The following is a 26839-nucleotide window of genomic DNA, read 5'->3' on the forward strand; positions in this document are numbered from 1 at the left end:
AATGACGTCTGCTTCAAATTTTTTGTTGAACTTTTTGGGGGAAATTAATTTTAAAAGCTGACAAGCTTCTGTCAAATAATGTAAATCATTTATACTATTTCTTTTTTGTTTTTATTAAAACTGTTTATAGATGTATGTATGTATGTGTTTATGTAATAAGCACATTGACTTTTGTTTATAACAAATAGAAAATAAATTTATAAAAACTAAATCACCGGCTATTGAAACTATGCAAAAAGTTTTCGTTTAGTATTAAAGTTTCAAAATTATACTCTTTACTCTCTGACACACAAAACATTAACTTGAACTTGACATTAAAGACAAAGTACGCAACATAAATTATTTTAAATCAATTTTAATGGGAATTATTTGTATTATAAATATTTTTATATGTATAAAAATTGGCAATATGTGTGTTTTCAATAAAACACTAGACAGTTCTTCATACCAAACACGTTTTTGAAATGTTTTGATTGTCAAGGAAAAAACTATTTAAAAAAAATCAATAAAATCGATTTGCATCCATAATCAAATAAAACTTGCAAACTTGTACTTTATTGTTAGTATGACTATGACTATTATAAACCACAAACCGCAAAATTATGCAAATATATATTATGACTTGACAAATGTGTATTAAGTTGAATAATTCCATGACAGCACGTCACGGAACATAATATTGTGAATACTTTTCTAGTTGACAGTTCAGTCCTTGTCTATGATTTGTTCTCTTCTTGCTATCCTTTCAACTTGTGTGCTTCACGAGGAAAGGAGAGCTTAAAAATATAAATAATTTCAGTGCAGTGGTGATTAGTAAAATTATTATTATAACACAAAAAACTATATTAAAAACAAATTAGGAATTATTTAAACACATAGTAGACCGCCACGAATTTGAAATTTTAATATAAGCAAGACTTCACGTTTTTCCAATAACTTTTGTCAAAGAAGTAAGTAAACAAATAAAAATTAGTATAGTTTGTTGATAAAACTTACTAAAACCTGAGAGCCAAGCAAAGATTATTTAAAAACAATAATATTTGTGTTATTTTCTGTTTAAAAGTGACATAACAAATGTATTCTTTGTGCATAAATAAATTTTAAATAAAATCTTAAACTTGCTTGTAATAGGCGTTTTATTCTAGTAATTAACATAACTTAAACAATTCAAATAATTTCAATTTCAATATCAATACAGTATCAGCAATCAAATGCATTGTTCAAGTTGAATTGACAGACAAGAAACTATAAATCAAGTGCTCGCATCGCATATCAATTTCATTTGAGTTCAACAAATTTTTATTCTAACACATTTTGCGCAATAAGCACAAAAATATTTGCCATTCGTAAAGGTCTTGAACATCTGTTTTTGGTGCTCATAATTGTGTTTATGTCAAAATAAATTATTTAACTACCGATTTTGCCTTAACTGTTTACACTTGAAAAAATGTTCAAACTAATTTTTCAAACTAATAAATGTTTAAAGAATTTTGATGCTAAGTGTGTAATAATCGCAAGATTGATTAAGCGAATGGTGAAATGCTTTTAGGGTCGTGTGCGAGTTCAAGTAAATTGATGGTAAATTGAGGGAAGTAGTAAATTATCTCGGTATGGCAGCGAATGTTGATATTTACCAGAATTTCGAGTAGGGTAAATTAGATAAAATTTAGGATAATTAGGTCTTACCTATGTGAAAATTTTATAAGATGATATAAGATGTTTTTATAAGACAAGATAAATAAATAAATAAATTTGAAAACTTTTAACCAAAAATAATAAATTAGTGCAATAAATAAATTAATAAATATTTACATAAGTGTAGTGCAAAAAATTTCAATTTACTTTATCTCAATTAACTCGGACTATTTAAGAAAGACGTTCACACCTCCGTTTGTTAATTCAAAATAATTGAATTTATTGTTTCGTGAAAATTCTCTTAAGCGAACAGTCAGCGTCACTTAATTTTTGTCCGTTCAAGAAAGTTGCCCCTGCTAAAAGAAGCTAAGTTATTCCAATTAATGTTAAAAAAGTTTATTTAGTGTATTTAGTGTTATGGTTTTTTATAATTTAAAAGACACCGATATATAGCAATGACGAAAAAGAAATTTGACTTTATTTTGATTTTACAAATAATTTGAATTTCATTAAATTACCTTATAATTTACACACGCATATTATTGATTAGGTAACAATATTGTATTACTTAAGAACATACCTCAGCACGTCATTGGGAGTAAGTAATTATATTGATTATTTCTTCACTATTCGGTATCGAAGAACTCCAATGAGTACTCAATGCTCGAGCCATACTCTAATAACAAAAAATTTCTACGAATGCCAAAACTGTTCGAACTGTTCGGCAGTCATTAAATTTTGATAAGTGCACCCATTGATTTATACTATTCAAGTATAAGCTATGACACATAAGTCATCTGCCATGTGTATTACGCAATTTAGAAAAGTGTACGCACTCTTGTGACCATCATTCATTAGCACTGGTACTCGTCAACGAAAACACTACTATTCACCAGCTGGAAAATGCACAAAACCAGACTCTGAGAAGACTTTTCAAAGTGCCATGCCTCCCTCAAGATCGATCCGATTAAAAAATATATAAAGAATAGAGCCCTGAAACTATCTACGAAAACGGACAGACTTACCAACATCGCATTATCAAATATTAGAATGGTTAAAGGTTCCTCGGGGAGGTATGCAGATCTCTCTACGGTTATGAAGAAACCTCCCAGTTAGTAGAGAGTAAAAGTGCTCAAGTGCACTGACTGAACTAGCCTCAACATACTAGAAAACACTTATGAATCATTTCTGTTGGCGAATGTAAATGTGTGTAAGTAGCATACGAGAACAAACATATATACGCATTTCTACTTGGTTTCGGTTTTTATGAGTGTAGTCTAAGTGTTACAAAATGATGAATCTGTTTGTCAAAGTACTTGGAAACCAAGTATTTCCATATTTTATTTACATTTTTATAAGATGTAAAATGTTTAACTTTAGAACTTGTGTTAAGGGTTTGTTCCATTATAGGAAGTCATTCTATTAGTTTGTTAATCTGATTTTAATACTTCTACGATTATTAAAGTTTTATATTAATTTAAGATGATTTTAAGTTGGTATATAAATGTTTTGATCAGTAAAAGATATAAATAATTTTAGTTTTCAAAGTATAATTCTTACAATTTACACCGTAAAATAACAATTAATATAGAAGTTCAAATGGTTTCTGAGAAAGCATACATATAAAATATATATTTATTATACGAACAATAAAGATTGTAGAGCGTAATTAATTAACTAAATAAATATATCGCACATCCCTTTATCTTTTTTTTACATGGAAAACATCGTTGTATTCTTCTTTTTTTGTAGACCTGCTTTATTGTTAGCGAGTGTGAATAAAACTTATATTGTAGAAAAGGGAACGTCACGTAAATGTGATCGAAATTCGAGCACTGGTCAGTCCACTATATATAAATATAGAATTATGAAATAATTATCAGTTGTTCTCTTTACGAACACACCCCTAGTAGCTTAACCTTTTAATCTCTTGTTTTGAAAAAACCTGGGTGTTCATCGATGTACGTAAGCAAATGGAAGTAGCCTACGTGCAAAGGCAATTAGCTGAGTCTACAAATGAGCTAGAATAGAACGACGTTCTCGAGGTATAAAAAGTGTAGGGATGCGCAATATATTTATTTAGTTAACTAATAACATTTTGTCTTTCCTATCTTAAATCGAATGATTTTATGTATTCTTACGTATTTAAATGAATTAAATAGATTAACTAAATGGCGCAATATGCATGCAATAATTTTTAGAAACGCTTACACACGATTACGATGTGATCTGAAATATGAGACTGTCGTGTGTTATTTTTAATAATTTTGAAGAGATTATTTTTCAAGGTTAAATATCACGTTTAAATTGTAATAATAATTTAGGAATAATTCTAGTTTAAAATGATATTGATATTGATTCATATAATTAAGACTTATTTTTTTATTTGAACGATTTACACAATTTCTTATCAGCAAAGTCAATAAACTAAATGCAGCTACTATGCAGTTACTTACTCCTCTAATTGCACTAAATTACAATAACTACGGTTTTGATTTTATTTAATAACAGCATGATTACTTATTTAATTACATTATACTGTTAATCACCTGAATGTTTTTTATAAAACGAGTTTACTAAATATAATATATTAAGTAGTCAATTGTGGTCCTATTGGTTTTTTTTCCATATCAAAATTGTAAACCATTTAGACGTACATATATCTCATACCTACAACAAAAAGCTATTGCAATTTTAATAATAATTTTGATTATCTAATGTTAATTTATTAACTTTAGCAATTTACTGGATAGCTGTCTAAAATCTAGTATTATCATGCTGTTAAGTAGTCCTTCATATTCTATGTTTTCAAGTAATCGAATCAAGGTCATTTGTTTCGTTACGTTAAAATAATAGCAATATTATCTATGTAAATTCTATGAATAAATCTTAAATGGTTCATATATTAAATATTGTCTACTATATCCACAATTTATTGTACTTAAACATATTTAATTGTTTAATTTCTCATAATAGTTCACTTCCTTATATACGATTTTAAAAAGTTGTTAAGGGTTTTAAGTCCAGTATAATATAAAAAATATGAATAAATAATCTGGTATCATGTTTTTTAATAAACAATTAAAGATGCAATATCTTAGTAATTATTATATTATATCGCATAAATATATTCAAATTGTATTATACTTGATTGTATTAATATTTATTTCAGTATTATTAATAATAAGAATAGGGATATAGTTAAAGTCACATCCTTTAGGTTTAATGGGTGGGTTGATCCCATATCTCGTACTTCGTCGCATTTTTACATTAACGCGACCCTCATCCCAAACTTATCATCCCTACTATTAAAAATTTCATAATTGTCTGTATCTACTTTCAGTCTTACTTCTACATAACTAGTATAAAAGGAATTATATTGATATTACGTAGGAATTATCTACGTATTCATACTAATTGTCCATTATGTTAATGGTACGTTCCAATGTGACTATACAGATATTTGAATAGGATATATTCTCTCGTTAATAGGCTATGACAATTAATATTTTATAATATAGATAAATTTTTATAAGATCCTAGTCGGGGAGAAATGAATTATTAATATATTTTTTGCCTATTATTGCAGCTGACTGAAGCGCAGTAAGTAAAAATTTAATGGATTTATGATTATCTTTACCAAAGTATGATCTGCGGAAATAGTATACAAAATTGGATAATATAGAATCAATTAAAATGCACAATGTGTAAGATGATGATGATGATGCCGACAAAGGTCGTAATAAACATCGAAACATCAAACATCGTAAAAGTGTCCTTACTATTTGTCCATTCACTCGATATCAAAAAACTACTTTATATTAGTCTTCCATCGTTCCAATGAACTAAAAACTATGTTCATTCTATATGGTTTTGTTGAAGCAAAATATGCTGTGTTCGGTATTGGATTGATTGTTGGGTCCTCTTACAAAATATTAGAGATCATACATTAAATAAGAAGTGTTCTTACAAGTATTTATAAGGCAAATTACAAGTATTTATACTGTTTTTGGAAAAAGCTTAGTAAGTAGATAGTCTTGATACCGAAAACCAATAAGTAATAAAAGAATGATGTGAATTCTTCAAAATTGAAAAAACAAAAAACAATTTTTAAGAAGATAAATAAATTAATGGGAAATTAATTTGGCTAAGCAGTATTTGGGACATGTACGAAGAAGATCGATCCTCCTCATCCTCCTTATTAAGAATCTTTGTAGTTTAAGCAGAATTTATTTTACTTAACTTTAAGAACACATTCCTTACTACTGCTACACTTAGAAGTTAACATAATTATTAATTAAAAGTATAAAGAAACATTTATATTGAGATAATTTTCTTTCAATATCGTCTAGTCCCTGACAAACACAAAAAAAAAAATTTAAAATGCTTACCAACAAAAAATAATGATAAAAAAGATGTTTGAGTTTAAAATGAATGAAGATAAAATATATTATACAGATAATGTGATGATCAAATACGAAAAATTCAATATACTAAATATTCTCATAAGAAATTGAAGAAATCGTTTTTTTTTTTTCAAAACATTTAATGAAAGAGTAGAATAACGGAAATTCATCGATTTTTCTTGATGTCGCCAAAGGCACTATAAAATCATTCTGGTAATGTTGATAATTCGTGTTACAAAGAATTTCGCAATAAATAAAAATTAAAAAGTTATAAAAATAGCTAATAATCTATACATTATGGTCTAAAGTTAAGTGTTGATTAGTGTATGATTGGTTTTATTATTGAATTATCTGTGTTTGTAAAGTAATTACTGCTGATATAAAAGTTTAAAGTTTGTTTCTACCATTACTGGTTTTAATCTAAAATTATTTAACTGGATTATTTGTTTTAAATTTATAATACGTAATTTCCTTTTCTATTTAGAAAGAATAGCTCATATTATGAATAAAAAACTGATATATAGAAGATAAATTTATGTAATTAATTTTTTAATTATTAAAGAGTAGACGTGAAAATTGCCCAACAGCCGGTACTGCGGCCAGAAGAGAACTATTGTACCAGTTTCACTATTGATTAAACAAAGCCCCTTAAAGCTTTGTGAATAAAGTCTAGAACTAAATCTAGAGAAGAGTTCTTAATCTGTTCTGGTGACAGAAATTCTTTATGAAACAGGTTTCTTCTGTGCGTTTTAAAGCTGGACAGTCACAAAGAATGTGCATGGTCGTTTCCTCATCTTCGAGACATAATCTGCATTCCGAGTTAGCAGGTAATTGTAGTTTATGAAGGTGATATTTCAGACCATAATGACCTGTAATGAAACCCGTTATCAACCTTAAATTACATTTTGAGAATTTGAGAATGTCTTTGTAGGAATGCGGTGTTATCAGTGCTTTGCTTTGTCTGAGTCCTGGAAAGTTTACCCAGTACTCCAGCCGCATATGATTTTCCATTTCCTTGATAATCTGTGTTGTACTGGCCCAGTTTATTCCACAAAAGAGTTGAAGGCCTATAAAAGCAGTTTTTGATGCAGTTCTGGCTAGCTCATCAGCTTTTTCATTTCCCAAAACTCCTCTGTGGCCCGGAACCCAGTAAAGACTTACCTTATTCCGAGCTGAAAGTGATTGCAGAAGCTCGTAACACTCAAGGACCTGTTTTGATTTGAAAGTCCAAGAAGAAAGAGCTTTAAGAGCAGCCAATTTTTATAAAAATAGTACAAAATCCTCTACTGGTATTCTACTGAATTGGATTAAATCAAAACAACCTAATAATATTAAATTGAAAGATACTACTATACATGGTTTTATGCTTCATAGATTTGAGCTATTTATTATTGTATATTGTAAGCCTTTATGTCGGTTTTCAATCAATACAAATCGACAAGCACTTGTGCTAATCTACATATAGAATGTTACTAAGCAATTAATATCACTTTCCAGAATATTATCAATAACATAATGTTCTGTTAATTACTAAAACATTAAGCATTGTCGTTATATTGTCTCTCAAAAGAAGCTTGAACTCTAAACATTTTTGTAAAATGTTCAGGACTACGTTGTATATTGCAGAGGTTTTCTTGATAATCTGTTTGATTGTAATTTCGTGTCTTAACACGAATCTAATTTAACTAGATTTAATTATTGGAACAATATATACTAGAACCATGATTTAATATCACACTTATTACACTCTGAGTTAGTATATACATATTATCTTAAAAAAAACGACACTAATCTTAAATTGCACCGCTTACAATGTTTACATGGAAACTAAACAACAATTTGACAAAAGCAGTGCTTTTTTGCAATCAAAAATGGAAAACACATATACCCGAAGAGAAAATAAATGCGATTATTATCACTAGAAAACAGAATCTTGAAGACAAAGAATGAAGACATATACGCATTGAACAACCTCAGACTTGTTTCCTAGCGATCATCATCATTAAGGAACAGAATCAACACCCACCAAGACTATATGTCAAAAACGCTTACGCTTAGAATACGCTTAAATACCCCCTCTACCTTATGAATTATCGCAAGCTTAACATAAGAAATAAACTATCCATTTATGCTTTAATAGTGAGACCGATATTGGATGGCTTTCAACGCTTCTAAAACGACACTTGGCCTTTCAGTTATGCCCATTCTAAAAACTGGAAAATATGAAAACTCTATAGACCTCCGTATCGAGACCTTGGCATCAATACTTATACAATAAAGTATTGAAATTTTTCTGTGCCATAGACTCTAATCCAAACACAATCCTCTCTGATGAATACAATAACCGTCACAAGTGGTAGTTATGCGGGCATTCACACAATATTAATTTACTACCATGTCAACAGAAGACTGAAATATTAAGTTCACTCAACGATTCAGTACAGGAGCTCTAGTTACCAACTCATAATGAACATAAGCAACCCATAACAGACCCTAATAAGAATAAAGAACATGGACTCGAACAACAACAATATTAGTTAGAACTCTTTCCCCATTTGGATTAACCTTGAAAAATATCTTTTGAATTTTTTCAAAGGAATTTTTGTTTATAAGATAACTTAAGCTGATTTCAGTATAATCCAGAACTTTTTGTTTAATTCTTTTTTTTATTGCTCTCAACTGCCTGTATTTTTAATCAAATCTAAACAATTTTAAAGTTCAATTCTATTTAAGGCTTTTGCATAAAGATAATGCCTAAGATAAACGGTTTGTTTTGTTTAAAACGCAAAAAAGTTTATTTCATTTAAATTTATTATTTTTTATTTACTTTTTATTAAGATTTCAAATTTGTAAAGAAGTATAAATTAATCGATTAATTAGATTATTATTTTAACCGGTTTAACCGGTTATTTTAAAACCGGTTTTTACATGTTGTTTTTTGTTGTATTTTCTAAAACTAAAATACTTGTAGTTGTATGTGGGTTATATCGTCATCTTAGTATGAAGAGTGACACGTTGTGCGGATACCAGAAGAAAGACCTACAGCTAGAATCTTTGAGAGTGTAGTTAGAACAGTGATTAGAAAAGGAAGACCGAGAAATAGATGGAGTGACAGTGTACGATATGATCTGAGACTTATGAACGTTAACAACTGGAAGTTAAAAACCAAAAATAGAGAAAAATGGAGAAATGTAAAACAAGTTTAGGTCCTATATGGACTGTATAGCTATGAATAATGATGGTGATGAATGAAAAGGTGTTAAGTTCATTTATCAAAGAAGAGTCGTGAAACCTAATACATGTTTTGCTTTTTGATATATTTTTAAAAATATTAAATGTTTTTAAATACAAGAAATCAATAATGTTACGATTATATATCAACCCTTACTTGTAAGTACATTTTCGCCATCTTTTAATTTAACCCGACATTGTGCTATATTTACCCATATATGTAAGTATAAGTATCTTGGCGTCTTTTCTGCTTTCAATTTATATGAGATTATTGACGAATATGTAAGTCAAGGGATGATAACATACATAAGCACTAATCTATATAGAACTACTTTGTAGGTAAATATTTTAGACTATATAGTGTAAGCATTATTAAAACTTTTTAAGAAGTAGTATTACTGTAATAAAAATATTATAATTAAAAAAAAAAAAAACATAAACATCAAATTTTATAAAATGTTTTATTGTTTATTATTTATTGTTTATTAAGTTATATTGTTTATGTATATAATGTTTATATAATTGTCTGTTTACTTGCAAAGTTGGGAAGGCAGTTGTCGAGTTGTTTACTTGTGCACTATTTTATTTTGTTTTTGTAATTCATTTAAATTTTCATTTAACCATTTAATTTAACCATTAAGGATGTTAAAACAATTACTGTTAATTATTTTAACTATTTTATAGGCAATTTTAGTTCCGAACTGTCCCATTAATGAAATTGTTTAATAGTGAAAATTGGTTTTACGTGTATTAAATATTAAATTTACACTTTTTTTTTCTAAATTTAATTTTATAATTCAAATTAATAGACTTTTGTATATGTACGTATGTATATGCTTGTAAAAATGTATGTACATACATATTCATATAAAGTTAAATTGTTTATATATTCTTACGAAAAATTTGACTCATTCAAATAATTGAAAATATTTAATATTTTTTGTTTTTTTAAACAAATTTTTTCTTCTCATTGTTTATTAAGAGCTAAAATAAACAATTTTTCATTACATTATCTTCACATACGTAAGTCGGTTGCATGTTATGCTTACGTGTATAAAAATGATTTTTTTATTCCAAATAAACAACGTAAAATTCCTCTAAAAACATTGGAAGAGATAATGGTACTTTCTTATAAGAGAACTATCTATATATTTTCTATTTGTAAAAACCCGAAATACAAATCTATATTATGTATAAATAACATTGCCAGCGTAACTATCAGAAAGGGACGCTATTCAAGATTTATATGTAAGAATAATATGTAATAATATGTAATAGAATAATCATCTTAAAATTATCGAAAATATATCGATATACAAGCATACACACACAGTTACATATTTCAAAGAAAACAATTAGGTTTGCGTCTGGGAATCCTATAATTAATACAGTTAGAGACGGTTAGAGTTCGTTAAGGAGTTTTAAAATAAATATGTTAACTTCTAGCAGAAAGAGTTATTTTCAGATGAAAGTAAATTTAAACTTCATGTGATAATCACGTTCAAATAAAGCGAGGGAGAAGTGTTATAGTGTAGAGCTATTTTGTGGCTTTGATGCTTATCTATGGAATCAAGAAAACTTACCAAAAAGTGCGAATGGATTTACCTTGAGAAGTTCGTCTTACTTTCAACAAGACAACGACCCCAAACACATCGCTCATGACGTGTGACTGTAAATTGAAGGAAAAATATGGGATCATATCCCATAACTGCGCCTTCAAATTCTATAATCTCAAGATATAAATATGATCGCACATTTGTAAGAGAACTTTGAAAGAAAAAACCGAATACATGCCAAGCCGCCTAAAATCAAGGAGAGAATCTACCCAGTATTAAGTTTAATCATTTTAACTTTGAATAATAAATAAGTATAAATTTTTTCATTTCCAACATTTAAGTAAATTGTTTATTTATTTATTTATTAACAAAGTTATAATGTAATTATAAATTATATCTAACTTAAATTTATAGAAGCTATGGCTACTTGGCCTTAAGCCTACTGATTTGAAAAAGAATGAAGGGCATTATAGTTAGGAGCTAGGATGGCAGTATAATTAGGGCTTAAGTACTTTGATTTATTTATTTTTTTTCTTTTTGCGTGTAGAAAGAGGGGTTTGTGGAGGGAAGAATTTTTTGTTTGTTTTATATTTGGTAGTATAAACCTACAGATTGGAGTTAAATTAATTGTATTAAGAATTGTTTAAAGAAATTGTTTTAATTTTATTAAGCATATTTTTCTCTTAAAATCTACTCACCCGTCTACAAATATGTAGGTAGGTAGGTTGGAGTGGCGTCTTTGTATCCCAAAATAGCGCACTTGAGCTCAAATGATGGCCTATTGTGGTACCACAGGAATGACGTTGGTATGTACATAGATTTAGATCAGTATACATTCAACGCCGAACAAAGGTAACGACTCCCCCATTAGGTAAAGGAAAACCAACCTGACAGTTCTATAAACTCGTCTACAAATAGTTAAAAAAAAATTTTTGCGTTATAATGTTGGTAATTAAATTTGAATTAAAAAAAATAATTTTATTATCAACTATGAGATATTGGAATAGTTTGTTATAATAACTAATTTCATAATTTTTTATAAATAATATGATCTCATTTGGAAAAGTGCCACGTTTTTGCATTACTTGAATTGTAATTAATTAATCGTAAAAAAAAACGCTGATTCCTGACATAATTTATAGATATAACAACTGTGAAATTAATTTAATTAAGTTTTGTACAAAAAAATTAAGAAACTTAATTAAGTCGTTGTGTAAAACCAAGAAAAGTAAAAACCCGAGTAAAAGTGAGAGAAGCAGAGAAAGCAATTATATATGAGAATATGAGAAATCTAGAATGCACGTACACCATCGTGGGTTCTAACCCATTCAACTCGATGGGGAACGAAAAAAAATTTGCAAACAATGATCGCACGATGATGCAAACGGCATTTGTTGTTTTGCTCTTTTCTGCAAAAAACGAATGTGTTTTTTTCGAAAGCTCGTTTCTCGTAGTTCCATGCGGTATATTTTTTGTCGTCGATTAGGCTTGTTAGAAGTTTTTTTTCCCTTTTGCGAGCAGTTTAAGTAGACACCGCTTGCGATTCGGACGTTTAAATCATTGGTTGCGGTTGTGAGAATCGGATGAAAACCGAGTGAAATAAATAAACCGGTTGTGTTCACATTTCCACTTCTGTGGATTCAAAAGAAATTTTAAACAGAAAACAGCGAATTACCAAAGAAAGGACTATTAATTATTTGATTTAATATTTTTATAAATTAAAGTATATAACTTTAATAGTGAATATTATTTAAACTTAACGATTATAAAAGACTCAACGAAATAAAGGTAAGCCTACACTTAAATTAATAAAGCTTTTTGCATCAGTGAACTGAATATATTTTTTTCTTACGATAATTATCTGTATTGTTTTGTACTGTGCTCTTCTTCTTCTATTCATAAAAGAATTGTTGTCTAAATTGAGATAACTTTTTCTCATCTCCATTAAAATTAATTAAATAAAAAAATGAGTTTTTCAATTAAATTATCTATTATTGAATATGTTAGACCGTGTGATCTATTGTTTCCTATGTGCCTAAAAAGAAACGTATTACAGTCGCATACGTACATACATATGTGTGTATATACAACGCAAACGTATTCTATAGTTATAGTTCAAGGTCTGAGAACAACTACGAGTATCTATACTTATGCAAAAAACAAGCTTATTAACCACTTGAGGTGTAAGTTACTTACCAAGTTATAATGATATGCTAGCATATGAATTACACAGTCTCTTAATAAACGCCCATGTCTAGCCAGATCAAGGCATTCTGCTAAGAAAGCCTACAAAGTGATGAACTTTATAAACCTGGTGAATATCCTGAAAAATTAGTTTATGGAACGGTGAGGTTGATTTCAAAAACAAATCTGTGTTTATAAACTAGATGAACAGAAGAGGAAGCTAGTGCCACCTTCAAACCAGCCAATATAAATTAAGTGACTGTTTAGTGGAAACTAAAGTCTCTAATTAAACAATATTTTTTTCTTACTTTTTTTTTTTTATTTTTATTCAGAAGTTACACATTGAACTTAAAAGATACGATTAACTTATATAAGAAATTAAAGCTATAGCGTTACAGGCCTTAATCTTATTTAATATATAGTTAGTTAGCGAGGATGTTAGTATAGTAATATTTTATGATGTATTGGATATGTCAGTTTTGAAATTAGTTATATAGAAGAGTAGATAAAAGATCTATATAATTTTTTCAATTTTAATATGTTACACAATAGACCAAGACTGAAGGTTAACTCAAGGTTATAACATTTCCGACAGTAAAAGTTAGTTTTGTTTTGAATTTACATACATACATATATCTTAAGTGTTCATAAAAAGGTTTCTAAACTTTGTGCAAACTATGTACCTATGCATGTATATATTTTATTGAGTTTATACATTGTATACATTTAAAAATTTTTGAAAGTATGACTTTTCACACATAATAACAGTAAATGCTGCCATTTGGTTTTTAAATAAATTTAAACAATATACCATAAAGACCCAACTTAACATTTAAAATTAAGTCATTATAAGGAACTATTTAAATAATATAATTGAATATAAGGTCAGATTTATATAGCGCTAGACTTTTAATTATAAATAAGTATAAATATATATAATAAGTACTTATTTATTATTGTATTTGAACCATACTTAATATAAAATAAGTAGTTCTGTACGTATACAAATCTCTTTAGTTCCAAAAACCGTTCTATACTTAATCTAATCATAAAAAATTTAATGTCACCACTATTTTAAACTTAGACATTTTCTTTCATATATAAACTCTTATTAGGTGTTTATACTAACCAGATTTTGGCAGAATATTTATGTAGAAATACACATATGTGATAGTTTATCAGACTGCTCAATGGTGAAGATGAAGGACCTATTAAATTACCTAAATTCAGTGGGATGGATTTAGTCTCTACTCTTCTATACTAGGGTTCTTGCGAGGAATGTGGTAACAAAACAGCGAAAAATCGCTAATTGAGGTATATTTGAAGTTATCTTATGACCTGCCACTGCAACCAACCAACTAACCAACTCATATGTATTATATTTACATTTAGTCTGTAAACAGAAAATTGTATGATAAGTCTTGTATTCACCATATTTTGGTCATTATTTTTTTGCATGGAGTTTAACACAAATTTTTGGCGCAAAATTAATGTTAGTACTAGGTTTTAGTAAAAAGGATTTTGTTCTAAAATTATTATTCTGCTACTGGCATCACCACAACTGTCCTTTTTATTATACTTTTCTTTTCTTTTCTCCTTAACTCCTTAACTGTAAACATTTGAGTTAAAACATGTTGCTTTTAAGACATACAAGAAAAAACGAAGCAGCAATGCAAATGCAAAAGCTATACACAGAAAAACCAATCATTTGCAACAATAACGATGTAGACTTGTGTACTATACAAGTTTGTTTGTATGCTTAAAATTTATTGAAGTGTATAAAAATTATATATATAAAATAAAAAAATTGCAAACTATACGATGTGTGATAATAGTAAATGAGACTACTTAACCGAAATTGAAGAGATTATACATCTATCAGATGGAAATTCTCCAATGTTTCAACAACAGAATAACAGTAGAGTAAGATTAAATATTGAAAATCTATATATGTATAAAGAATCAATATAAGCGGGTTATAAACAGCTCATATAAGTAAAATCGTTTAATAATAATTTAGGCTTACGTTAAATGTCAAATTTCTCACAATTATTATTTAAAAAAATTATAAAAAATTCTTAAATATTTTTAGATTTCGCAGAAAACATGAATTTATTTCTGTTTCTTATTTCTTAAATTATAAATTTACTCTAAAATTTTCGTATTACTCATATATTTGACTTTGATGGAGAATTTTCAATGTTAGTTATTTTTAAACTACTGATATGTATTCTTTTTATTGCAAGATTAACCGTTAATACTAAATTATATTAGTCTTATTTCCGAAACATTATCTCATGGTTTTATTGTTTTGTTTTGCGAGTTTGAGATAACGTGTACCTACTATATTGCACATAATATTGTACTTGCAAATCAGATAGAATTGAAAACATTTAATTATTAAAATAGAATTGAAACCTCCAATAGGTATACGAAAATATTATAAATATTATAATAAACTTCTATCAATATAGTTATAAATGCTTTATCTTGAATTCATTCAACAAGAGATGCAATGTACTTCGATATCGCAAAGTAATATAAGCAGATTACAGATTACCTATAATGATTGGAAAAATGAAAACTTAAGTAAACACAAGAAGTGATGAATCCAATAGTTATATGGATGGATAGGAACTTTAATGTAAAATAAAAACTATTTAAAAGTATAAACGAAACGAACAATTAAACCATAGAGAAGCAAGTATTATTGTCCCAACTATATCTAAAATTAATGTTAATTTTTTCTTGCCGAGAGTGACGCGTCTTTATAACGAAAAGAAACTATTTAAAAGTGTGACAAATTCAAATAGCAAACAAAAGACAAGAACAAAAATTATATTTAATTGATTGAAATTTGGCTGACCATACAGCGCTGTTTCGAGTATTGCCAAGTACTCAACATCAGTGCTCTTACATATTTTTAAATCTAAAATTATTATTTAATTATTATATGTTGCCATTAATTTTGTTAAAAATTTTACAGTTTATACCATTAAAGTTATGATTATAATTTTAACAATAAGAAACTTATCTGCTTTATTCAGATTTTTAATAAAAGATAATTTCTTGTTTGCTTCCCAATAAGTTTTTATTAAGGAAGTTATTAGCATCTCTTATAGTCTTTACTTAGGAGAAACAAAACTGATCATATTCTCCAAATGACTTAGAAAAGCTTCCATCGAAAGGTCACCTAAGTCTTTACTTAGGAGAAACAAAACTGATCATATTCTCCAAACCACTTAGAATAGTTTCCATCGAAAGGTCACCAATTATTCACAGTTCCATCTGTTCTTTATGGTTACAGTACGTGTGTTATTTTAGGGTTTTATATATTATTTCTGTTGTTTTTGAGTAAAAGAATCCATTATTCATTTACTGCTTAGTAACATTTTATTGTAATATTTAATTTTCCCACCGAAACGAAATTATTTATAAAAACCAAAACGAATATTTTTTATTTCCGTGGTTTACTTTATTCATAGATAATTTATTTCTGGCGTACATTAAGACCGAAAAGTTTTCGGAAATTCTCATTTAAAATTCGCGCGCTGTATATTTTTCGATATTTTAAGTTTATGTAGTTTGGCAGCACTGTCCTTAATTACTATGCCAAAAATGAGCGCGATCTGTCAGACAGTTCGTTTACGGCAGCTGTTGAAACCAGTTCACCTCAGTAGGGCGTTGCGAAAAAAACAATGGAAAAAAATATTGAACAAAGAGTTTGCATCAAATTTTGTGTTTCGAACGAAATTTCGTGTGCAGAATCGTTGCGAATGCTACAAAAGGCTTATGGGGAATCAGTTTTATCGAAAACTCAAGTTTATGAGTGGTACAAAGCCTTCCAGGACGGTCGTACGACCGTCGAAGACATTTCGCAACGCACTACTGAGGTGAACTGGTTTCAACAGCTGCCGTAAACGAACTGTCTGACAGATCGAGCTCATTTTTGGCATAGTAATTAAGGACAGTGCTGCCAAACTACATAAACTTAAAATATCGAAAAATATACAGCGCGCGAATTTTAAATGAGAATTTCCGAAAACTTTTCAGTCTTAATGTATGTTTGTCATATGTGCTCAAATCGGTTTAAAGTTTATACAGATTTTAATTGTAAAATTATTCATTAACATTAAATATTCAAATCAAAATTACCTACAAAAACTTACTATAAAATACAAATTATTTGCAAATTGATTTAATATAAGCAATACATATTCACCATTCTGAAGAGTGAAATAATCGCTCTATAAATATACTTAAAAATTATAAAGACAATAGGTCGCTAAAAACCACCTATTTTTAATTTTTACTTAATAGATGTGTACAAGCCGTATTGTAAAAACGCATGTATAATTCTTAACAATAGCCTCTCTACTTCTTTTGGGTCAATAAAATTTGGAATTCTATATGGTTAAGTTCTCTTTGGAATTCAGTTTCATAATTACTAGTTCTTTCCTAAGATCTTATGGTAACCATTTGACATTTTATTTCTGATTATTCATTTCATTCTTTCTACACTTCTTATATATTCGTTATGCGAGCTTCTAGCAGCAAGCATATACTCAGCTTTTTGGATGCATTGATGAATGCCTAAACATTATTTATTGAAGTTCTCTGGTTCTTACTTTCTTGCCATTGGTCAAGGAGCATTATCTTCCTCTTATATTTATAACTTATGAATCATGTATTATAATATTTAACATAGGAATCAGATTCTCTATCATATAAAACTTTCCGTATAGTTTAATTACTTTTTTCATTTTAATAATAGTTTTTATATAGAACGATTAATTTGTTTTTTTAAATCACTTTCTTCAGATTGACAACAAAGTTATTAAATCTTATAGTTATTAACATAAAATTAGATTACATTTATATAATTACAGGTTATCTATACAGAGTAATCTGCATGGTACTTAATTACTTAATTGGAACTATGATACTCATAATTAAAATTAGATAGGAATATGAGCTATAAAAAAGTTATTAAAGATAGTTGCTTTTTAATTTGTTTTTCTGATAAATATAATTATTATTTATTACAGTTAATTACCAATTATCAATATAATTGTTAAAAATTAAATATAATTTTAAGTTACAAATATTAATTCTTTAAAAAGATTTTGAAATACAGTTTTAATGGTTCAAACCCATTAAGTCTTAATTTATTTAAAAAAATTGAGTGCATGCTTAAGTGCAAAACTCCTTGTTAAACTATGAACTCTAAATTTATTTTATTTAAGGGCTTAAGATTAAACGTATTGATAAATAAATTACGTAAATTAAATACTTAATTTACAATTAAAATTTCAATTATATATTATATGTTCAACAGTTTTATTTTAAATGTGGATTTTGGGGTATAAGGCATTGAGAAATCTATTAAATATATTAAAGGAAAAAGCATAACTATAACTTTAGCAGTTGTTTTATGTAATCACAGTTTTTTTATTTTGTAAGAATTGTGGAATATATCATTCATACCATAGATTTCAATATCATTTGTTCATGAGGTACAATAAAATCCATTTTTTTACAATTACTGAAGTAGTTACCAATTTTTTTATCTGGTACATGAAGAAGTAATTATATTTTAATTTTATTTGATATTACCCTTTCACTTTTAAAATAAGACACCTGTTTTGTTGAGAATCAAACATCTATAATTAATTTATTTAGTTATTAAAATATATACGGTACCTGAGTGACGTGTGTACCTAAGTTTCGAATAAGTTGCTTATTATAGAAGTTAAATTATATTTCAATTAATGTTTAACAATAGTGTTTTATATTCAAATACTTAAAGTAGTATTGTTTTTTAATGGCTTACAAAGAGACTGGATTCCCTTCTATTTCTTTTATATTTCCAACTTCATTTCCAGTTTTTGTTTATTTGCATATAAAATAAAACTTAGTTTTGTATTGTAAATTATTATGCAAATTTTGATTTTTAGCATATGACTCATAAAAACAGAAATAATGAATTCTGGATGATTAAGTGCCAGATTTTTTCTCATCATAAGTCATCAGTAATGTTATTTATTTATTGTACTTGTGAATAGTAATGAAAATATTATTTTTTGTTGTTTTAATCCAGACTTATATCAAGAGCTTAAAGGTTCTATATAGGGGTTTTATTATTTTCTATTACTAGCCGTGGATCTTAGCTCGTTAAATGATTTACGCTTCATTTTGAATCGTTATTCTCCAAGATGTCTGAGAACCACGACTTCAAAATTTTATAGATAACGTTGCAAGTTAACGTATTTTATATAAAATTATGGAACAGTAAATTTTGAAGATTAATGTATATCTTGTATTTTAATATATATATGTATATACATATATTTTATAAATTTATTTTATGGAATCTAATTGATATGTATTCCATTATTGTGAAAATATTTAAATCATTCTTATTTCCTTTGTTATAATTTTTTTTCTTCTTGATGTTCGCTATAACAAAACGCTAAAGAATGAATTGAATTAAATTATTTCGCATATTAAATTTCCTTATAAAGACTACATTTATAATTTTATCCAATTTAAAATTTTTATCCAAGTTTCAAAAATTTCTAAAAATAAAATTTCCTTTGTGTGTCTCTCACTTACTATAATTTTATTTAACAAAGAGCTTTTAATTTAAATTTTGTATTTAAAATGTTTGATTATCAAATAATTTAATTGAAAAATATAATATGCAGAATTAATTTAATTAAAAAAAAAATCATTTTATTTATTAGACTTTTAAAATAATAGTAATTAAAATTAATTTTGTTGTATAAAAATTTTTTATTTGTAAAGTTAATTATTAATATTTATTAGTTATTAATTAACGCTGATTTTGGCGTTACATTCTACAGTCTATAAAAATTAATTTTATATAAGAAATATTTGCAAAAAAATAACTGATAGTTGATGAATAGTTCTATTAATTATAAAAATAAAAATTTTGTTCTCTACTATTGAAAAACCTTTCTATTATGAAAATAGTTTCTTGAAAAGTAGTGAACTACAACAACAAAAATTCATTTTAATATTATTTTAATTAATTGATTTTTGGCTAACCATACAGATGTTTCTTCGAGTATTGTCAAACACCCGTCATCAATGGTCTTGGAAATAATTCTTACGTTTAATTTTTCGTAAATCATTTTTGAGACTGTGAGTACTGGGAATATATTAGTTTTAAAATATACTTTATGAAATATACTAGTTTTTATTAAATATAATAGTCACTTCCGGCTTAAAAATGACGTTGAATTACAACTGTTATTCAGAAAATAGTTTCTATTAAGAAAATAGTTTCTATTAAAAAAATAGTTTCTTTTAAGAAAATAGTTTCGATTAGGAAACTGTGTTAAGGATATAGTTCTTTTCATCATAATTGACTTTAAGCACTTATGTAAACAGTACGTATCGCAGCAATAAACTTACACGACTGTTACATACGATAGAAAAACTTACGAAGGGTTATTCACTGCGCAGTGACCCTATAAACAAGCAAAACTCTGTCATCAAGAATGAAATAATGCTGTGGATGTGTACAGTCAGCTGTCTTATGCGTGATTTTTAATATGTTCTCTTAGTACTGGAAGCTTAAGACTCAAAACAAACAAAAAATTCCAAAGTTTATAATTGTTTAACGAATTTCATGAATTTAGAACAGTTATTATAATTTTACACTAATTTTAATAAATTTTTGCAAATATTATGGCTGATGTAATACAACGTTTAGTTTTTTCTTTCTCTCTCCCTCTCATTTCTCCATACACGAAAGCTCGCTCTTCTTTGTTTATTGTTTATTTGCTTTCAAACTCACCGGCATATTTTTTGCGCGTTCTGCACATGTACAACACAAGTCAGCTGTATGCTTTCATTGTTATGCCGCATCCAGTTTGTGTTTTTTTAATGCACGCTTTTCAAATGTTGTTCCCTCTTTCTTTCAGTACTTTTGTGTGAGTCTGTATGTCTGCACACTTTTTTTGTATTTATTAGAGTTGCTCATAAAAGCAGCGCTGTTTATGAATAATCATACGATTTTCTGTACTAAATTCTCATTCGCTGTTGAAATAGCGCAACATGACAGTGACGCCAAATTTGAATCCTCTTAGAAAAGACATAAAGAAATTCATAATCTCATACAACAGGTCAGGCATTGCGACAACGAATAAGTTAGCATATCTAATTTATTGTTAAAATGTACATAAGATTTAATTATTTGATTAAATCAATTGTTAGCAAATATATTTAATTGAATTTTGTATTTAAGTGTTGAATATTTTATTTTCTTTAATTAAATATGCGCATATACATGAATGTATGTCTTTCTAATTGCTAAATAAACTGTAGCAGTATTTGTCTTAAATGTCAATGCTTTCTATAATATATTAATATATTTAATGTGTTAATTGCAACCATGTTATTTTGAATCACTTCATTAACTTCCAAATTATTATTCAAAATGTGTACAATGTAAACGCTTGCGAACGAACGAACTTTTGCAGCTACTTATGCAGCTACCTGCAAATATTCGTTCGTTCGTAAGCGTTTGTTTTGGTTAGAATGCACCTTAACGAGAACATAGATTTGTGATATTAATATTCCTTAAAATCTCTTATGATTTCCAGAACATGTGATTATGGTTTTTGTTATAAACATAAACAGTAGATGTCAAATACAACAAATACTAAGCTTAACGAATACCCAACTTACACCATTTACCGAGTGTCCAGTTTCCAAACGATAAAATTTGTCATTAGAAATTATTATCCTGCATATTCTATATAACTAATATAACTAATATTAATTAATCAAGATTTTGTTTTAATATAAACACAGCAAGTGAATTTGTTAATAAAACTTTCACAGCAAATTAACAAAACTCCAGAAAAATGCGTGAACATAAAAGTCAAGTACGGTTTTGAGTCAGTTGGTTAAGAAATAATGACTCTGAGCTTTAAATTTGGCAGGGCACGAGTTCGATTCCTTGTACTTGCAGTCTCAAAAACAGTATTTATGAATAATTAAATGCAAGAATTATTTCCAAGACCACTGATGATGGGTATATGGCAAAACTCGAAACAGCTATATGGTCAGCCAAAAATACAATTAATTAAAATAATATAAAATAAATTTTTGTCGCTCTAGTTCACTACTTTTCAAAACCTCTTTATAGAATAATTATGAAATAATTATTGATAATTTTATTTAATATAATATATTAAAAACCTAAAAATTCTTTTTAAATTCAGTTATGGTGTAAAACGTACATATGTATTAAAAATTATTTTGTCAACATATAAACACATTTACTTCTTACAGTACCCAAAGCTGTTATATGTGTTATACACTACTTGTAATTATGTAGCATTCTACATATGCTGTTTATGCCAAACATTTGTTGTGCATTGTCACACCATGACCTTCAAAATCACAATGTTTTGATTTCACTCTACACATAGGGAAGCTTGCAGCAATATATGCGCTGAAAGCTTTTATCAGGAGAAAAATTATTGGTGCACACTAAAATTGTAGCAGAAAAAAATTATTATTAATAAGTAAAACCTCCAGTTCTACTCCTACAATAAATTTTGTGTTCACAGTTTTTTAAAACCCTTGTATGTATTTAAAACTTTATGCATGCATATAGAGTAAATTTATAGAACGATTGGTTTGTATGTAGATTTTGTTTATAACAAAGTTTGATTGTTGATATTTAATTATTTATTAATTTATTAGTTAATTTAAATATAATGTAGTATATTTGTATTTAATTTTTATAAACATATGTATATATGTAAATTAATATAAGATTATATAAAATTATTTCAGGTGTCTCTATAACCTAATCACATCATTTACAACAAAATAAAGTTTAAAAGAGCCCTATCTCAATAAAGTTTACTCTGCTCCGCTTTTATATTTTGTCGTTTCTACCGTTTTTGCAAAAAATTGAGCACAATTTTAACGAGAGCCGAAATTTGCAAACATTTCAGCTGGATTGTAGTCTTGTGCACAAGAGGAGTTTACGCACGTTCAGTATTGAATTTTCAGTCAACGTGAACCCAAGTGCGGAGGAGAAGAAGAAGAAAGAGAATAATCTAGTTTAAAAATTGAAGTGTGGCTAGTGTTAAATATTTATTTATTTATTTGTTATAATAAATAAAACTTTTTGAATATTAATATTCAAATAGCAAAATATAATGTGTTTACAAAAATGCATTTAATTAAGGAAATTATTATTCAAAGTTACTAAAAAAAATCCTTTTTTGTTTTTGTGTCGTTATATGAACTGAAGCTGCGTTGCTAATTTAGTTTGATTCGTGGGATTTTTAATATAAAAAAAAAATAAACAAAAACTTAAAATTAGAAGAGATTATGGAAAAAAGTGTATTTCTGTCTACGTGACTTCATAAGAACCGAAAGGAAATATAAATTTGTTTTTTGTGCATTTTCCTAATAATGTCAGTGGAATGATATGATAGGGGTTTTTTTTGTAAGTCCGTTTTTCTGTTTTCTGTATATGTGAAATGACGGCGTGTAATTTGGAGTATCACGTTCCAAGCATGTGATGTTGGTGGCTTCCTACCACAATGTGAACAGCTTTCAAATATTGATAAATTTGAAGAAGAGGATAATAAATGCAAATTAGTTAATTAAAAATTTTTATAAAATTATAATGAAAAGCCAATCCTTTTCAGTCTAGGATAAATAAACATTGACAATATAAATTTTGTTAAAGAATATTTCATGAAATACATCACATAATAATATTATCATATTTACAAATACTTATTGTTTTTGTTGACATATTATTTGTTGCCTTAATTATAGCTTTTTATTAAATATTAATATCGGATTACTTGTATTTTTTTCAAATCCATAATTTCTCCTCCTCTTCCTATTCATCCATTGTTATAATAATACACCTTCGTTCACCTTTTGACTTGATACGAACTTAATTAAATATTAGTAAATATTAATTTACAAAGTAGTTTTCGTTTTCATATGTGGATATGGGTTAAATATCCACATATTCTACATATGTCCTTTTGAAGACCATCGACCGGCTGACATACTACATACTGCCAAAAAAAGTAAAAAAAATCCTTCAACAAGGGCAAAAATAATTATTGATTTTTGTTTTGGCCCAAAAAAAAAAACTGACATGAAATTGAGAAGTTCAGCCGTGGCGCCTGAGTTTTTTCCTGAATCTTGTTGCACATTGGAGTGGGTTGTGTTGTTGTTATACTACATTTTAATTGTTTTCTTTGTCAACATGGAAGACCCCATTATTTCATTGAAGCACATATGAAACCATGAAAATGCGTTTAATATAATTGATAAAATTTATGAAAAAGAAAAAAAATATATAAACTATTATTTTGTTTAAACTACGCATTTTTATTAATTCTACGTTTTAAGGCATTGTTGCAGATAAACCTTGACCTTGACTCTATATTTTTGAAATCATATTTTGCATCCCTCACAATTTAGATTTCTAGCATAGAATTAATTCCAAGGACTTTACTAATAGCATTTTTTACTAGAAGAGTATATTTCAGTGATTAATTATTTAAATTATTACAATAAGTGATGGCACTCCAATTGGAGGTCTGGGCGCCATACAAATAAAAACAATGGACATTAATAAAAAATAGTACCCAATATAATATACATAAAATCATTAAACAAAATTGAGTTATAATTGGACAAAACCCTAAAAAAAGTATATGTGCTTTAGGTATTAAAATTTGTAGTGTCTGAGATGAGTTATTATTTCTGGTATATTAGAAACTATACTCAACTATACCAACTATAAGTGTATTAACTCCCTTTTAATTTGATGGATTAAAAATCTTTCAAGGATTAAACACATTTTATATTGAAGGATTATAGGAGTTAAATAACACTCCTTTTAATGTAATGGATTAAAAATCTTTAAAGTTGAAAAATTAAAAATTTTGCAAATTGAAGGATTAAACACATTTTAGATTGGAGGATTATAAATCTTTTAAATTAAAATTTGAAGTAATCAAATAATTTATATACTTTATTTTTCCTGTCTGTAAGTTCCTATAGTTTAATTGGTCTATTTTGTTTGTCATTTATTATAGTCTATTTTATCCATCATGAATGTCTAATAAAAGGCATCTTTGTATGAATAGAGTATTTGTTTATAAAAATGATTTTCCATTGTGTTTATTATTAGTATCTCTTGTTTAAAATTAGGTAGAGTACAAAAAATACAGATATTCCTCTATATGTGGTGGGAACATATCACCAAACTAATTGCGTGCCTTAGTTCTTTTCTAAATTTATGCAAGTAAATTAAAATTTGTAAATAATTAATACATAAGTAGTATGAAATTGTACTAAAAAAAAGAAAAAAGTCAGAAACTGGATTGCATCTTTTGATTTAAGAAGTTCAGATAAAGTGGATCAACAGCAATAACAATCTCATATATGTACATTAAAATTTAAGTATTCTTAATACCAATTTCAACCATTCTAAAATCTTATAAGTAACATGTTAGAATTTTTTTAAAAATATGTTTAGCACATTTCAATTGTCTAAGCACATTAATATTTTTATTCAATATATTATCTTAATTAACAAATGAATTGTCACTGAAATTAACGGCCTGAATAACCAGCTTCCTAACTGTACAGTTTTAAACCAATATATTTTTTCTTAGTTTGGTTCCGGTTTTTCACTTCGTCAAAAATATCAATTTTTTTAGGTATTTAATTCAATTTTATTAAGTTTTATTAATAAAATTGAAATATAATCTTTAATTACTTTAAAAAAAGTATATATTTTTTTATATATATGAAACATTTCATAGGGCAACATCACATGTATGTATGTAGTTGTAAAACTTTCGAAGTTTCTAATACTAGAGATCTGTAATATATATTCTTAATAAATATTTTGAATACTCAAGAGGGTAACAACATCTATACATATAAAATGTATACGATAAAATAGGTGTAAAGCTTTTGCTGTTTTTTTTATATTAGAGATCTAGCGATTGTTAAGTAGTTTTATTAAAAAAGAATAATCACCTAAATAACATAATTAGTTATGTGTATATAAGTATAAACATCTACACTAACAATACCAGAAGAACGCGCTCATTAATGACTTCAGCTTTAAGTGTTTGTCTCTTCACATTCAAAACTCTTTAAAAAAAATGTTAATAACATGTGCAAGGTTTAACATAAAAAGCAGCAGGTCAAGATTAAATAAATGATGCCTTCATCTGTATAATTTTCTTAAATGTGTACTTCTTTAAATATATACTGACATATACGTATATATTCATATGGATAGCTTTTTATTACAATCGCTAAACAAATTTATTTATTTTTTATTTTCAGTATTAGAGCAATATGCCACCAAACGCAGTACCCAACTCACAATCTATAACAGATTCCTTGGCTGCAACTGTAGCCGCAAATGGAAACCCAAAGAATTTACACGAATCGTCGACTGGTAAGTGGAACTCACACTATTTTACCTTCTAAGCGTAACCTGTTATTCGATGTGTTCTTTTTTTTTTGTATACGCTAGGCGTTCTTTTCGAATATGACGCCGAAACTATTGATGGTGGTTTGGTCAAAGACATTGAAAAGTTAAAAAAAGCAGAAAAACGAAAACTGAAGTTAGTTTGGCGAAATATAATTGCCTTTGGGTATCTACATCTCGCAGCTTTGTACGGAGCTTGGTTGTTAATCACGTCAGCCAAATGGCAAACTATTGGTTTTGGTAAGCGAAAAATTAACTACAATTTTGTTTTCTAGTTGTACGCTTAAAAT

General features: G+C 27.4%; 1 protein-coding gene across 4 annotated transcripts; it reads left to right on the forward strand.

The window, feature by feature from the left end:
* Positions 1-900: 900 nt before the first annotated feature.
* LOC119683166 (acyl-CoA Delta(11) desaturase-like) lies at positions 901-26839 on the forward strand. 4 transcript variants are annotated; one of them, XM_038096783.1, is made up of 3 exons: positions 901-950; positions 26402-26516; positions 26595-26839. In XM_038096783.1, the coding sequence occupies exons 2-3, from the start codon at positions 26414-26416 to the stop codon at positions 26822-26824; spliced, it is 333 nt and encodes a 110-aa protein (XP_037952711.1). In that variant the 5' UTR covers positions 901-950; positions 26402-26413; the 3' UTR covers positions 26825-26839. The 4 variants fall into 4 exon arrangements, with proteins under 4 accessions (XP_037952711.1, XP_037952707.1, XP_037952708.1 ...); XM_038096779.1 differs by lacking the exon at positions 901-950 and adding an exon at positions 12344-12616; XM_038096780.1 differs by lacking the exon at positions 901-950 and adding an exon at positions 23046-23140.

Source organism: Teleopsis dalmanni, chromosome 2 (genome assembly GCF_002237135.1).
Source record: "Teleopsis dalmanni isolate 2A chromosome 2, ASM223713v2, whole genome shotgun sequence".
Lineage (NCBI taxonomy): Eukaryota > Metazoa > Arthropoda > Insecta > Diptera > Diopsidae > Teleopsis > Teleopsis dalmanni.